Source organism: Platichthys flesus, chromosome 13 (genome assembly GCF_949316205.1).
Source record: "Platichthys flesus chromosome 13, fPlaFle2.1, whole genome shotgun sequence".
NCBI lineage: Eukaryota > Metazoa > Chordata > Actinopteri > Pleuronectiformes > Pleuronectidae > Platichthys > Platichthys flesus.
The window spans coordinates 2,227,890-2,243,541 of NC_084957.1; the positions used below are offsets into that span (position 1 = coordinate 2,227,890).

Below are 15,652 nucleotides of genomic sequence, written 5' to 3' on the forward strand. Positions count from 1 at the left end.
TGTTTGTCATGAAGGTGCATCAGGAGCCGTGAGTCAGAGTTCACAGTAACAAGCAGCTCAACACAACCACAACCTGGATGTTGTCTCACCTGAGAGTCTGAACCAAGCTTCACGTCTTTGTTCCATCGCTTCATGTCGTCCTCACGTGCGTCCAGTCGTCATCGACCACGTGGGCGGCGTCTACCTCTACTTGACACGGCGTCAGCAGGTCGTCGGTTTAAATCCACTTCTGTTTGAAACCACGAAGTTTAAGTTAGAAGACTTGCTTCTCCGCTGAATAATTTGAACATTTGTAAGTTCAGCTCGGGATCGGGGTGGGGGGGGCAATAACAAGGCGCAGATCAAGAATGATTTTGGAATAGAACAGTTAGTGATACAGGACATATAGCAAGTAAGTTACTTCCCCTTTTTTTTTTTGTGTTTTTCTATAATTTTGTTGGTTTTATAAATGTGAAACATTTGGGAAAGAGTCCAATCTCAACCCCCTTGAGCCTGAAATCTTCAGATTCCTTGAGCCCATAAACCCAAAAATTTACAATTACATATTTAAGATTCTCACACAGTGACGACACTGAAACCAGAGAGTTCAGCAGTTTTATCTACAACTGACCTGAAGAATTAATTAATAATCAATACAGTCGCTGTCTAATTCTCTGTGCATCAGCAGAATTGATTAATTGAGTGATTGCTGCTGCACATGGATGAACTTTCCCACAGCTCTCTGGTTTACACAGGGGATTTGAGGGGGTAGGGGGGGGTCCTCCTCCTCCCCCACCCCCCCATAATGAAGCCACATGCTGCTTTTTTACAACGGCTCAGATCCAGTTGGGGATTCTGTCAGCTGTCGGCCTGTGTCACCTCAACGAGCTGATGTGTTCTCCTGCTGTTCCTCTGCATGTTTCCTCTGAACCTTTGGGCCTGACCCACTTGTTCCTCCCTGGAGAACCTGCACCTATCTCCTCTCCGTCAACTCCCTCCGTGATGGCGGCGTATTGAATGAGGGCCTTTGTGGAGGGTCCTGGAACAACTGGTGTGAAATGAGCCTGTCGAGTAATGTCTCACTCGATTACAGCTGCCGTCCTCCCTCTATCAACCGCCCCCCTTGTCTCAGAGAGCCTGGAGGAGGGAGGAGAGCGCTCTCACAGACGACCAGGACAAATCAGAGTTTCAACAAAGTCTCCTCCCTGAGACCTGCTTCCTGTTGGGTTGGTTCCAGGGGAGATAATAAGTTAATACGTGTGGTGGAGAAGGGGCAGGCTGCTCGGGGCTGGTCCTGGTTGTCGAGTCGCTCACTGAGGAATTCCAGCTCCTCCAGTTGTTTTCACTGTTGCAGCAGGACGTCAAACAGAAGGTTTTAAGATCAATGTCACAAAGGGTTGTTGATTTCAGATGCTCTCAGCTCAGGAAACACACACGCTGATTCCCAAAGAGACATACAAATGTTTACACAAACAACACAACCGACAGTATCTGGACAGATTGTGTACTTTTGATTTGTGTTTCCAGCTGTGTAGCTTCAGGTTTAAGAAAGTCTTTAAGGTTCAACCTGACGGAGCCTCTGTTTGCTTCATAGGAGCAGTGGTTAACACCTTCACCACACAGGAAGTAGCTTCTGGGCTCAAACCTCACAGCCTTGTGGTGTTAACATGTTCATTCTTTCACTCTTTGTCTATGTGGGTTTCTTCTGGATACTCAGTAAGGGGGTTTGACCTTTAATGCCGCCAGCCACCAGGGGGCGATCCAGACACTTTGGCTTTACTTTTGGGAGCTGTCATGTCGTCCATGTTTATATCCTGGTGACACTTTACTGTTCAATGTGAAAAACACAAATATTTGCTGTTATAAACTTCTCATGTGTTACGATTGGAAGCTTTGTTTTTGTTGTTCATGTTGATTTGGACAAAACATCATCTGGATTATTTTTATTGAACAGAGTTCTCAAGTAACTCGTGATGGAAACATTTGCTAGTTGTAGTTTATTTACAGATTAAATACTAAATGTACTTTTTCTCCAGTATTGACCCGAGTCTTGTTGCATGTCTGATGTATTCATATTCCTCCTCTCTCTCCTCCTCCAGGTCACGGGGAGTGTCACTGCGGGGAGTGCAAGTGTCACGCCGGCTTCATCGGGGACAACTGCAACTGCTCCACGGAGACGTCGGTCTGCGTTTCGGACGACGGGCAGATGTGCAGCGGGCGGGGCCACTGCGTGTGCGGCCGCTGCCAGTGCACCGAGCCCGGCGCCTTCGGGGACACGTGTGAGAAGTGCCCCACCTGCCCCGACGCCTGTGGAACCAAGAGGTAAGACTCTGCTGCACATCGTTAGACGACCTGTGGATCTGCTGCGAGGGACGAGACGCAGGTCAAAAGGTCAAACTGCATCGGGACCAGAAGTGAAGTGAGAACACATGACTCGCTGGTTTATCCCACTCAGTTCTACGAGGGTCTTAAGATAACTCTCATACCGTTGGTGACCTTACGAAGAGAAACCGTTGCCCCCCCCCCGTCGTCTGAGCCCTCATCCATCAGCGGGGGGGGGGCGGGGGGGGGGGGGGCTGAGGTCAAACGTCCATCAGGGAGGGAGGGAGGGAGGGAGAGAGAGAGAGAGAGAGAGAGAGAGAGAGAGAGAGAGAGAGAGAGAGAGAGAGAGAGAGAGAGAGAGAGAGAGAGAGAGAGAGAGAGAGAGAGAGAGAGAGAGAGAGAGAGAGAGAGAGAGAGAGAGAGAGAGAGAGAGAGAGAGAGAGAGGTCTTGTGTGAGGACGGGGGAACTGCTGTGTCCTCTCAACGCGCCTCCTTTCATGCACATGGCTTCGGTTTTCCAAGGCACAGGAGGCTTTTTATGGGACGACCTCTGACCTTTGACCAGCCTCCGACGTGGAGACAGGTTATCAGCGCCTGTGAGCGACGTGTGCGTCCATTAGATGGTATTTGACAGAAGAACTGAAACTAGGAAGCAACAGAAACCTTTTAGTTTGGTTTGATTTGTTAGCAGGAGATAAACACAGACAGAGTTAACCCTCAACCATTTGTTTATAAGCTTTGGTTGCTTATACATATAGTTTTATATAATTTATCCTTTATTCTTTCATTTTGAATTTAGCTTATGAGGATTCCAATTTAGTTTTTTACCTTTATTTACTTTTCCAACAAAAGTGCACATTGCTTTGAAATTAAGGCAAATTAAATGAAATTTGTGACAGTGACAAATAGTTTATACTTTTGTTTTTGTGTTACTTTTCCTCATTGATATAAATGATGTGGAGAAAATAACACAAACATCTGTCAGTGTAATTCAGTGCAGCTCAACAGCAGAGAGCAGGAATCCTCCAGAATGATCACACTGGAATATTCTAATGTTCATGGAGGGAGGATTCCTCTCAGGACTGTTGTATCCGCCTGCTTTAAGAGAGACGTGTCACTTTGTGTGTGTGTGTGTGTGTGTGTGTGTGTGTGTGTGTCTGTTGTGGTAGGGCTGGTCTGAAGTTAAACACAGTTTAAGCAAAGCGATGCGTCTGTGAAATGTCCCTGGATCCTAAAGAGACTGCAGCGCTGCTCACTGGTGCAGACGTCCGATGCTGAACTCACTGGCTGAGCTGTTCACCGACTGTCGAGCTGACGGAGTCGTTTCCTGCAGCAAAGAAAACAAACAGCACTGAAACAATAACACATTTAGAGGAAGGAGCCAGAAGCTCATGAATACTGAAGTTTAAAGAATCAGCTCTGCATGTTTCTCCTCTGAACTCGTCCTCCTCTTCTTCAGGGAGTGTATCGAGTGCCGGCTTTTCAACTCGGGGCGACTTGCAGACAACCAGACCTGCCAGCGCCTGTGCAAGGATGAAATCATCACTGTGGAGAGCTTCAGTGAGTACACACCCAGTCTTCACACACACACACACACACACACACACACAGACACACACTGGGAGCAGCTGGTTGGCAGAGAGACGTCTTCACATCTGGGGCGTCTGACACAGTTTCACTTTTCACATCACAAACTTCACTTTTAATTTCAGCTCTCACTGTTTTTGTCGTTGTGAGGCCCCGCCCACAGTGATGTCACCTGAAGTGTTTAACTACTCAGACGTGATGATGAACATTCACACTGAGGACAAATAGCTTGATTAGTTATTATAGTACTAATTACTTTATAGATATAGCACCTTTTAAAACAGCCGTTACAAAATACTCTGAAGAGATGGTTTTCAAAGACATTCTGAGAGCAACACTTTTTGAAATATTTCCACACAATAACAGGATGGAGAATATCTTAACATCTGAATCATATATTTGTATTTCTATCTAAACCACAGCCTCTTCTGTCACTGGGTGTGAACAACCTGCTGTGCATCAAGCTTGTGTCCCAACGACCACGTCTGGATGTGATTCTGTTTAACGCTCATAAACTCTCATCCCTTGTTTCTCCCTCGGCTGACACGCTGAGCTGGATTGTATCTGCTCAGCTCGGACCTGTTGTCTCTGAGCTCCGCCTCCTGCAGGCTGTGGAATAGCTGCAGGTTCTCTGCCTCACATCTTTCATGGTTTAAGATCTCTCACGCCTCTGATGACTCATGACAACACACTGGTCATTGTGGTGCTGATGTTTACTCTGGGTTATCCAGCAGCAGGTGTGTCTCTCTCGACCTTCGGCCTCACGCAGCAGGAAACTGCAGCCGATCCCCGACTGAAGCCTCAGGTCTGCTTCAGAGAGTTCAGTGGATTCAGGGTTCAGACTCGACAGAGCTCCTCCTGTGTCCGGGCTCTTCTACTGGGAGAGTCCACCCACTAAGCAAACAAGTAGAGCCGAGCCTCTCCAGTCACTTCCAAACGCACAGAGCTGCAGTTTGACTCTTTCCAGAAACTCAATCATTTGAATTTTAGACCTTGAAAAGTCTTAAATACGATAAAATATACCAACAAGGTCTTAAATATGTTTATTAACATTTATTTGACGCTACTTCCATCATCACTTTTGTTTTTGTTTTGATGGCATGAAGAGTTTCTAATGTCTCTTTGTGTTATTGTCAAACTGTGTCAATCGCCCCCTGGTGGCTGGCTGCAGTGTAGGTCTGAAACCCGGTCTCCTCCATGTTAGCAGATGTGACTTAGACCAAACTCAAAAGTTTAAATACTTTAAAGTTACATCAACAAAGTTTATTTCTGTCGTTTTCAGTCATGTTTGTCTTTGATGACATGTCTTGATTGACAGCTGAGACTAAGAGCTCGTCTATCGGGGAACCTCAAGATGGCAGCGTTCGTTTCGGGGATATTTTGGCTTCATTTTCAGAATTGATCAGTTCACTCGGTTTGCTAAAGACTGGATAGTTTGAAAGATAATGTGAAGTTTCTAAGGTTATAACCTATAAGTAATTCTGATATTCCTTCATATCCATTGTACTCAACATGGATCTTAAATTTGAATCCATTATGGTTTTACAAAGTCTTAAATTGAACTTGTTGAAACCTGCAGAATCCCTTTTCTGTCCCTCGCAGCCTGGTGGGAATCCGCCGGGAGATGATGTTCAGGAATGTATTAACAAGTGCAAAGTGATCTACGGCCTCATCGCCCTGAGAAGCTGCTTCGCCCTGAGAAGCTGCTTCGCTCTGCGCTGGAGGCCGAGGACACTCGTCGGCTGCGTGTTTAGCTACAGAGGCTATTATAAGACCTTTAAATATTGGCCCGGCACAGAGCTGGCTCAGATCCGACTTGTTTCATAGCATTCCCCCTCAGCCATCTGACTGGCCTTAATAGACTCCACATGTACATTCCAGATACTTTGTGCATGAAATAGAGGAGGGGGGGGGGGGCTCTGACCTCACCCTCCCTTGTGAGTTCTTCAGATATTTGGGTTTATGAAGATTGACTGAAAACGAGGGCACACGGAGCAACAGCGTCTCAATCAGGGAAGAAATTCAAACTATGTGACAAAGACATTTTCTGTTTTCTTTTGAATGTCCTCATCTTTTCCTCTCTTTCTCAAGCTGAGAAAATAAGATAATTAAGTTAAAACCATAGCCTGCGTATGAAGATGGACACCATGACAAATTAGAAGGTGGATAACAAAGAGAAGTGAATCAAATCAAACGCGTTGTTTTCGAGGCCGTCGTTGTTTTGTTTTTATAAGTTTCTCTTTCCCTTCTCCTTCTTTTCTTTGTCTCGTGTTTGAAGCTCAGTGTGTTTCTCTGTTTCTCTCCAGACTCTGACGACCCGGGCGCTGTGCTTTGTCTCTACAAGACAGACAACGATTGTGTCATGAAGTTCACGTACTCGGAGCACGCCAGCGGACGGTCCGTCCTCACCGCTCTTAAAGAGCCAGGTCAGAATCTTTACACAACAACAAATCAGGTTTTCTTCAACCACAGTTATTTTTCTGGTCGGAATTTAACGTCTGTTAAGAATCTAGTTTTAGATTTGATCACATTGTTTATTCAGTCTTTGCAGAGAACTTTCCTGATTTGTTTTTCACGCAGTTTTTATCAAGGCTAAAATATTGTATTAATATTTAAAGGATTATTCCACCATTTCTGCATTTTCTATTAAAAAATCAAATTAAGCAGAGATTGTTCTGAGGATCCTCTCTTCAGCTCCACAAGGATAATGTCAGGTCCAGTTTGAGTGACTTTACCTTCTCCGGTGTCAGAGTGTGGTGGAGGCCCGGACGCCATGACGGTGCTGCTGGCCGTGGTGGGCAGCATCCTGCTGGTGGGGGTCGTGCTGCTCGCCGTCTGGAAGCTGGCCATCACCATTCACGACCGGAGAGAGTTCACACGCTTCCAGAACGCACGCTCACGAGCCCGATACGAGATGGTGAGGATGACTCACACCTGTAGCATTTTGTTTTGACCGTTGACTGCATGTGTTTTCCACAACAGTAAGTGAGGCTTGTCTCTTCCCCCTCGCAGGCCTCCAACCCTCTGTACAAGCAGCCCGTCACTACACACTTTGTAGAAACAGATTTCGACATGTACGGGAAGTCCTACAACGGAGGGGTCCACTGATCCCTCGGCACAGGGGCGCGGCAGGACCGGTCCATCGAACAGATCCCTGGAGGACGGGGCCGAGCTGGACTGAACTCATCCCGCCGCACGGTGCTGATCACTGACGTGAAATGAACTGGACTGTGTCCGAGGTCGGAGGCGGGAATATGTGGCCTTTTTATCTCTGCAGAGACGATTGGAGCCGACCACGGAGAAAAACTATTTGACTTCCTCTTCCTCCTCGTCTTCCTCGTCCGTGTGCGGTGGCGTCGGCCGCCGGTGGAGGAGCGACGGTTCACAAACTCCTTAGTCCTGTTTAGAGAGAGGAAGTTAGCAATGAGTTTATCTGACGTCACACAAGATCAACAAACTCTCGATCATGAAGTCCAACACTCCAACAACTTAAAACCACCGTTTACTCTTTGTACAGAGCATCGACTTATATTTGTATATTTTTATAAACACTTTAAAAAAGGCCCTTATTTTTAGTCTAAACTATGCACAGGACTCGGATCAACATGAATTTCACTCGTCTTCAAATTCACGGGATTATTAGAAAAAGCACATATTCCTGAAGGCGGCTGTGACGTGGTACTACTAACACTTACTAAGCATTAGATGTCTTACCTTCAGTTTGCACAGCGACAGATCTAGATTTTCTTTAATGTTGTGTTTGTGTGTTGTTGTGTTTTTTGCTCCACTTGCACTCCACTCTCTCCATCTGAACCCCAGGGACCCCCCCCCCCCACAGCTTCTCAGCTCCTAAAAGGATGGACGTTCACCTCTGTTCGTCTTTCTAACCCTAACCCTAACGAATCATGAAACCATGAAAAGACCAAAACTAGCCACGGTGTCGTCGGTCAGTACTTTGAGTTAAATATCTGAAAACTTGAGAATTTACAAAGAAAAAGCCCTAACAATAATTAATTTAAAAGAAGCACAAGCTGGAAATGAGCTACACTGAATATTGAATCGTTATTAAAAGTATTTAAAGCATCAGGTTCATCAGCTGATCAGATTCTACAGGCTGTGTGAAGCCGTACGCTGATGACACACCGTTATTTAGTGTTTCTTTTAAAACTGATGGACATGAATTTCCAGATTTCAATAATTCTGAAAGGAACCAGTTCAAGAACCAGAGCTAATTGGGTGAATAGGAACAAGCAGTGCAGAGGTGTGGCTCCATGATGGATCCCTGATGGATCCCTGATGGATCCCTGATGCACTGAGGAGACACACACACTCAATAATCTCCAGTAAATCAGTTCCTCGCTGGTTTTGGTCTTTTCGTTGAATTTACATGTGACAGTAAGAATAATATAAAATATCACCGACCTCCGAAAGCTTCACATCACAATCAGAAACACGTGTTCACGCTGGGGGGACGGCTGGAAGAATTCTCATGTGCTCAAGTAAATATGTCACACCCACGAAAAGATCACCTCCCAGCTGCTGAAGAGGTTTGAGTCTCAGCCGGTTTGTGAATGACTCTCGCTCTCTCTGATGTGCCCTTGAGCAAGGCACCTAACCCCAGCTGCTCAGTGGCCAGCGGGTCAGACTGTGGTTGTGCTGTGTGAATGTCCCGGATGCGTATAGGCTGATATTGGTAATGCAGTATGTCATATGTTCCCCTGTGAAACTGTCGTCCAGCTGTGGGAGTGGGTGGAAACATCTGGATCCTCTGAGGGGAGGAGTCTGACAGCGGGACACGTCGTCGGGTGGGCGGAGCTCTGGGGCCCTTTTTCTTTCTTTTCATGGTCGTACAGTGAAGGTGGGCGGGGCCGAGCTTTGGTGTGTTTTCTGCGATTGGAGAGTTTGTAAATATGATTTCCTTTGCGTACTTTAGTACACACTGTGCCAAATGAAAGTGCAGCATTCCTCCTGAACGTGTTCACATGTGTGACCCGCACCAGCACAGCACCAGTTTATGTAAAAGAACAATAAATCTGCTTATGTCAAAAGTCAGTGGGTGTGTTGTTATAATTTAAACATCACTTGTAGTGTATAGCTCTGTGTCTGTATGAATGTGTGTCTGTGTGTCGTCTGGTGCAGTGATTCACAGCTTCTGTCTGACTCCGCCCAGATACGATGGACTTGATCCAGAAGCTAAAACGATCCTGTAATCATATTCATTTCCTCGTTTCAAATAATATTTTAAAGCAACACTGCTTCTGAGTTGAACTGAGACACAACTTAACATTCTTCGTCTTTTAAAAGTTTCCTGCTGAATATTGAAGATAAACTCTGGTTTTTAATAACTTCTAGACTTTCTAAGTTTGTTTTCAAAAACATTTTTTAGTGAAGCAGCTGTATTCACAAATCTGTGTTTAACAGTGAATCTTTCATCTCAGTCTGTTCATTCAACCCCAGATTTCAGACTTCAGGTTTCTGAATGTGTGCACATGTGTAAATCTGAAGTTTTCTCATGTATGTAACAGTCACAAACTTTCCACATCTGTAGCTTAAGGTTCAGACTAACATGTAACAGGAGGAAGTTACAGCTGTGAAGTGGAACAAGTCAATGTTTGTTCTGTTGTTAAGGTGAGATCATAAATCTCTGCTGCCTCCTTCTTGGTGGTTTTCAGTTCTCCTCCTCCTCCTCCCTCCTCCTCTCTCCCTCTCTCATTCCTCCTGACCGGGTGAGAGTCGTCTGCCAGCGTCGGCCTCATGAAGTCACAGCTCAGCTTGAATCTGTGAGAGACAAAAACAAACATCAACCTAATTAACACAATCGATGTCCTGATGAGCTGCTGCTCACTCGCCTGACACGCTGCTCAGGGGAATGAAGGGAAATCTATTCCTGCAGAGTGGAGTCTCTGCTCAGGACACATTTGTTTTTCTTTCAGGAAACCAGACTTAAAAATTGATGTTTCAGAATTTGTCTTTCTTCTCTTTTGTAAAGATTTTTGGGGAATAACTCAAGTACATGAAGTGATGACTTATATTTGGTTCAAACTGGTTAATGATGTTTAATGATATTTAAATCATTTTTTAACTGCAGTTCTGTTGTTTATATTTAACGTTTCCTTCCTTAAGGCTCAACATTTTCACATTGAAGGAAAGATTATTTCAGAAAACAAAATATACGTATATTACTGTATATCATGGGATGTATACAGTAAGTGAAAGATTCAAAAATAATGTTAGTGATTCAATTTATTGGTGCACACTTGGATGAAGGTTAGTGAATAGTTAATGTTACGTTTGAAATCAAATGAATGGAAGTGAAAGTCCTCTTTTCTTGTTTCCTGTTTGTTCCCATGAACTCAGCGTTATTCTGCACAAGCAGCTGAGATCACACTTTCTCTTCCTTCTTTTCGCACGCGTCCGCCTGACCAACAACTTCCTGCTCAAGATGCTTTCCTGACTTTGAGGAATTGAAAAACGAGTCGTCGCTCAATGTTCTCCCACAAGTTGTTTGACATCGTACTTCAACAATCAACATCTCCAGCAGCTTTGGAATCCTTGTTGATTGTGTTTGTTTGATAAGCTTCTAAATTCCTTCACTTTGCACGAGTCTGTGCAGATTTACCAACTCTGAAAACAACATGATAAAAACGAACTGATGAGTTTCTTATGCTTTAAAGGACCAGTTTGATGGATCTAGTGGCATCTAGTGGTCACGAAGCAAACTGCAGGTAACTTAACCACCTCTTGTGTTTGGTTTGTCCATCGTGAGCCACTGTAGAAAGAGGTCCTTCTGCCTGTGTAGATACAAAGAGCTTGCCTGTGGTTTAAGGTGTAGAGCTATTTGAAAATGTTTTTAAAACTCCAGTTCTGTTCTGTATCTGTTGACTGTGGAGCGTCGACCTCTCTTTGTCATGTGAGTGTTTTGTGTGAACTGCAGCTCGGCTCCCGGGTCTGGAACCCTCCACACGATGTGCACTGACCTCAGATCCCTGCTGCTGCTGCACGGACGCGTTCAGACCATCTCCATCACAAAGGATCCGTGAACCGGGTGCAACAACAAGGTCACAGAGTCACAACGTTCCGACCTTCGACCTCCTGCCCCTGAATGCTGCTGCTGTCAATGTGATGTGAGAGTTAGAGGGGGGCAGAGATAATGCCACAATCTTTACTAAGTTTAATTTAAAGTAAAACCTATAAAAATAAAGGAAACATCTTCTAAAAGTCATATTCTCTCTACGATGTTCATGTTCTTAGATAATTCACCAACAGTTCTTCTCCTCTGTTTCCCGGGGGTTTGATTTCCTCTACTTTACATAAACGTCTTCATCAGCAGAAGATATCATTTTATTTATTTTAACATTTGTTTGTTTTTAAGCCCCTGAGTCTGTATAGTTAATGTTATATAATGTTTTGCTATGTGATGACATGTTATTCAAGCTGACGGACCCAGTGTCCTGTCCTCTGCTGCCACCTACTGAACGAACCGCATCAGTGAAGCTTGTGAAACTAAAACACTTAATCTGGCAGCTGTGTTAAAGAGATGGAAAATGTGGACATGTTTGAATTGTTCATTATTACATCAGGTGCATGTTAGTTCCAGTAGGACGATGAATTATTGGTTATTGAACTTGAATCAGAGTTTTTCATTGATATCGGTTGGATCATTGATTTAATTCTGACAGAGTTGATCCAACAAAGGAACTGAGCTCCAACTCCTCTAGAAACAAACCCTCAAATAAATGAAGTCATTATCAGAAGAACCAGACTCTGGAGTGTAGGTGAAATCTGTGACCACCAGGAGGCGCCAGTCATTTTAAAAGTGATTATAATAGAGGAAGTTTAAATAGTGGCAGCACGTGATGATGTCTGGATACTGTAGGCGTCTGCAACAACAAGAAAATGTGCATATTAACGTTTTTTGCTTTACAGAAATTAAAGTTGATATATTTGGCCTCAATTCCAGGATTTTCACTTCCTAGGTTTTTCCTATATAACATAGACAGACTCTCACCTGTGGAGCTCCACTCTCTACAACACGTTTACTGGTCTGTGAGTTTCTGTTGATGCTAAAAGAGCTGAGATTTGAAGAAGGACGATCTGTGATTCTGCATTTTCATCTTAAAGTTGATCAAGATCACAGAGATATTACAACTCTAGAAAAAAGAACTATACAACAACCAGTCCTGGTGATCATGATGGTATTTGTTATAGGGTTGAGGTTAGATCTGGTTTAGGTTAGAGATGTGATCATTGAGGTGAAGGTAAGGGGCAATGAGTGTGTGCATGTGTGTGAGTGTGTTTGTGTGTGTGTTTGTATGTGTGTGTGTGGGAGGGTGGGGGGGGGGGGGGGGGGGGGCACCAGAGCGAGGACAGTGCCAGGATATTAACTCATGAACAGCCCAGAGGAACCAAAGAAAATAAAAACCGAGCAGAAACAAAGACACTATTATCCTCCTCCTCATCCCACCCTCCATCTGGGTGCTGTATGTGGACGTAGTTCCCAGTAAGCGTCAGTGTCTGAACAATAAAACCAGCTCTGCTCCAGAAGCAGAAGCATGTTTGACATATGTGAGGAGGACGTCATTTCAGGGCAGTAATTACCGAACACATGCTCCGGGACGTTCTCCAGAACTTCCTGCTTCTGCTTTAGATTTCTGACTCAACCAAAGTCAAACAAACACCTTTATACTCATGTAGGTTTTATTCTGGAAGGGAAGAGAAGGACTGAGGGAACTTTAAAGCTGCAGTGATGTGTTTGTGGAAACACGTTTTCCAAAGTGCCTGTGAACCATCAACAGTGAATCAAGATGGACGACGCGTCTCCTCTTCTTTCCATTATACGTAAATGAAGCCAAAATATTCAGGATACAGGTTCCACCCTCTTGTGTTTTGATGTAATGATGAGACTTCATTCGGGCGTCTCAGTTGTCAATCATGGCATTTAAATAATTAAAACCAATTTTATCCCAAAAATGTAGTCTTGGAACAATCATTAGTGTGATAAGAACTTTCTAAAATGACTGAAACCAACTTTTAGAACATTTATTTCACTTTATTTATTTAAATTCTAACAATTAGCAAGCGATTGAGTTCATGGCCTGTACTGAAGCCAGCCACCAGGGGGGGATCAAGATGATTTGGCTTCACTCTTGGGGCCCTATCATGTCTTCCATCTTTATATACAGTCTATGTTATGAACTATTATGGGAAATAGTCATTAAAATGATCACTAATATGCAGTTGTGTCCAGTATTCCTTTTCTCGTTTTTGCTCTGTGTTTGGTCTCCACCTCCTCCTGAAGGAGCCTCAGATGCTAAATGGTCCGCTAGCTTCATTTGATCCATTATTAATATAGAATTTTGATTTTAACCACTTAGTAGCTGAAGTATAAAGATTTTCTCCATATGACTAATGGCTGAAATGACTATGATGGTAAATGATCACACACACTTCCCCTCATCGTTCAGTTTAGCAGCTCGGAAACTGGAATGTTTAGATCTCTCCGTCTCTTTGCTTTTATCAAACGTGTTCCAGCTTCAGGAGGACGGCAGCTTTTCAGCTTAATGAAAACAAAACAGTTCCATTAAGACTTTTCTGTAACTCAAGGTTTCTGTGTGTGGCTGCTGAGCGGTTTCAGGGCAGATGTGTGTTTCTGATTTGAAGACGAGGACGAACCAGATGAAGAGTCCCACAACCTGGGTTCTGTGATCTAGTGTGAAGAGGTCGTTAACATGATTAATTCAGTTTCCCAACTTTACTGATTCTCAAAGTTACATCAATTAAATGTGTTTAGATACAGAAGCATAAACCCAGTTACATACACAGGAACATGTCACACACTGATGTTGCTACATGGAGATGAAGAAATGAGAGTTTTCACATCAGCCCTGTCATGTTTCACAGACATGACGTCAGCAGAATGAGTGATCGAGCTGTTGATTAATCACCATACAGTCGACTCTGTGCGTTTACACTTTACCCTCCTGCGGTGGGCGGGGCATGGAAATGATGACGAGTCCCCGAGATGCAGTTGTAATATACAGTTTGTCTCAATTACTGCGGCTGAGACGGACTTTCCATGCGTGGGTTAGAGAGGGAGTTAAGAAGGTACAGATCATTTCCTCCAGAGTCTGGAACCAATTCAGAACTATTCTACCCAGCAGCCATTGGTGTGTGTGTGTGTGTGTGTGTGTGTGTGTGTGTGTGTGTGTGTGTGTGTGTGTGTGTTTGCCCTTTCTCATTAACCTGTGATTCTGTGAGAAAGACGGATTGTGTTCTAAATAGTGCAATCAAAGCGTTTACAATTCTTAAATATGGTTTTGTAAACTTGATTTGTCTTTTGATTTGAGATATACATGTTCTAATTGTCTACTCTCTCTCTCGCTCTCTCTCTTTCTCTCTCTCTCTCCATCCATCCATCCAACCCTCCCCCCCTCTCTCTCTCTCTCTCTCTCTCGTTCCCTCTCTCTCTCCACTTTACAAGCAGATTTTGTAACTGTACATTTCTACATTGTTTATTCCCGATTGTTGTTTTGCTGAGAACAAAATGTCATCATCAGCACATTCATCATCTCAGGGGGTTGAACCTTCACCGAACCGCTGGGACGACACATGATTTCTCTGTAAACACATGATTTGGTGGTGTTCCCCGTTAATGACGCTATGGGAGACACGTAACATCTGGTAAAGCCTCCCCCCCCCATCCCTCCCCTGTGGTCTGAGCTGTTGAGCAACTATAATGATCTGCGGGGGGGGGGGCAGCGCCAGGGAACTGTTGCAGCAGCGTATAACAAGAAATGGTTAGAACTGGCTCTATCATATCACCATGATGACATGTGATGTTGAATTCACAGATATCTGCTGCCCTCCTCTGCAGCTCTGTGTGTGTGTGTGTGTGTGTGTGTGTGTGTGTGTGTGTGTGTGTGTGTGTGTGTGTGTGTGTGTGTGCTTGGGGGGGGGGGGGGTGTTTGTCCCTGGTTTGGTTTTTACGGCACAGTCAAAGTTTTGGTTCTCTCTCCCTGATCCCAGATGTGAACCTGGACTCAGTGTGTTTCATCTGAGTCTGTCAGGTGAATATTCACCTGACAGACTCAGACCGAGGTGATGAAATAGGAGGAACATGAGCTTCACTTAAATTGTGATGACAGTGTGATATTTCAAGATTTATTTAATACACAAATATCCCTTAAATACATGTGACTACATTGTCAGAATGCAGAGTTAAACGTGATATAGAGGGTGAATATTGAATTGGTTTTATTATTTCATAACATGAAAAAGGATAAGAGGCTTGAAAATGTTTTGAAATATACCAACTGTTCCCATTTAAGAGTTTTTAAACTCTTAATCCCCTACAGTTAATTTCTCATGTGTCTGACAACTTTAGATATTTGGCTAAATCTGATTATTAACAAAGAGATTCTCGTCTACTATTAATTGCTTCTATCTTTTTGTCTCTTAATGCAATTTGTAACTATATAAAGTTTTTTCTTATTCTATTTCTAATCGGTGTGTAATATAATCCAAATTAGACCCATCTTTTCCCTTCACAATCGTTTTCTGTGTGTGATGAATACACAAACCACTTTTCAACCAAAATTGTAAAGTGGGAATATAGTATTAATCCTTATTAATCATCACAGCATCAAGTATATAAGATGTTTCAATCTGTTGAAGTCAAGTATATTTATATTCTAATACTTGTTATACATAGTAAGAATAAACTTTAACATCCAAGTATAAAATCCCCAGCCAACAGAAAGTAGAA

At 43.7% G+C, this 15,652-nt stretch overlaps 1 protein-coding gene across 1 annotated transcript in view; it reads left to right on the plus strand.

The window, feature by feature from the left end:
• Positions 1–8,940, plus strand: part of itgb5 (integrin, beta 5) — a 31,856-nt gene extending 22,916 nt beyond the window's left edge. The window contains exons 12-16 of the mRNA XM_062402394.1: positions 2,079–2,301; positions 3,761–3,861; positions 6,195–6,314; positions 6,639–6,805; positions 6,901–8,940. Of these exons, the coding sequence (XP_062258378.1) occupies positions 2,079–2,301; positions 3,761–3,861; positions 6,195–6,314; positions 6,639–6,805; positions 6,901–6,996 (707 nt within the window). The 3' untranslated portion in view covers positions 6,997–8,940. The remainder of the gene's footprint in view (positions 1–2,078; positions 2,302–3,760; positions 3,862–6,194; positions 6,315–6,638; positions 6,806–6,900) is intronic.
• The last annotated feature ends 6,712 nt before the right edge of the window (positions 8,941–15,652 follow it).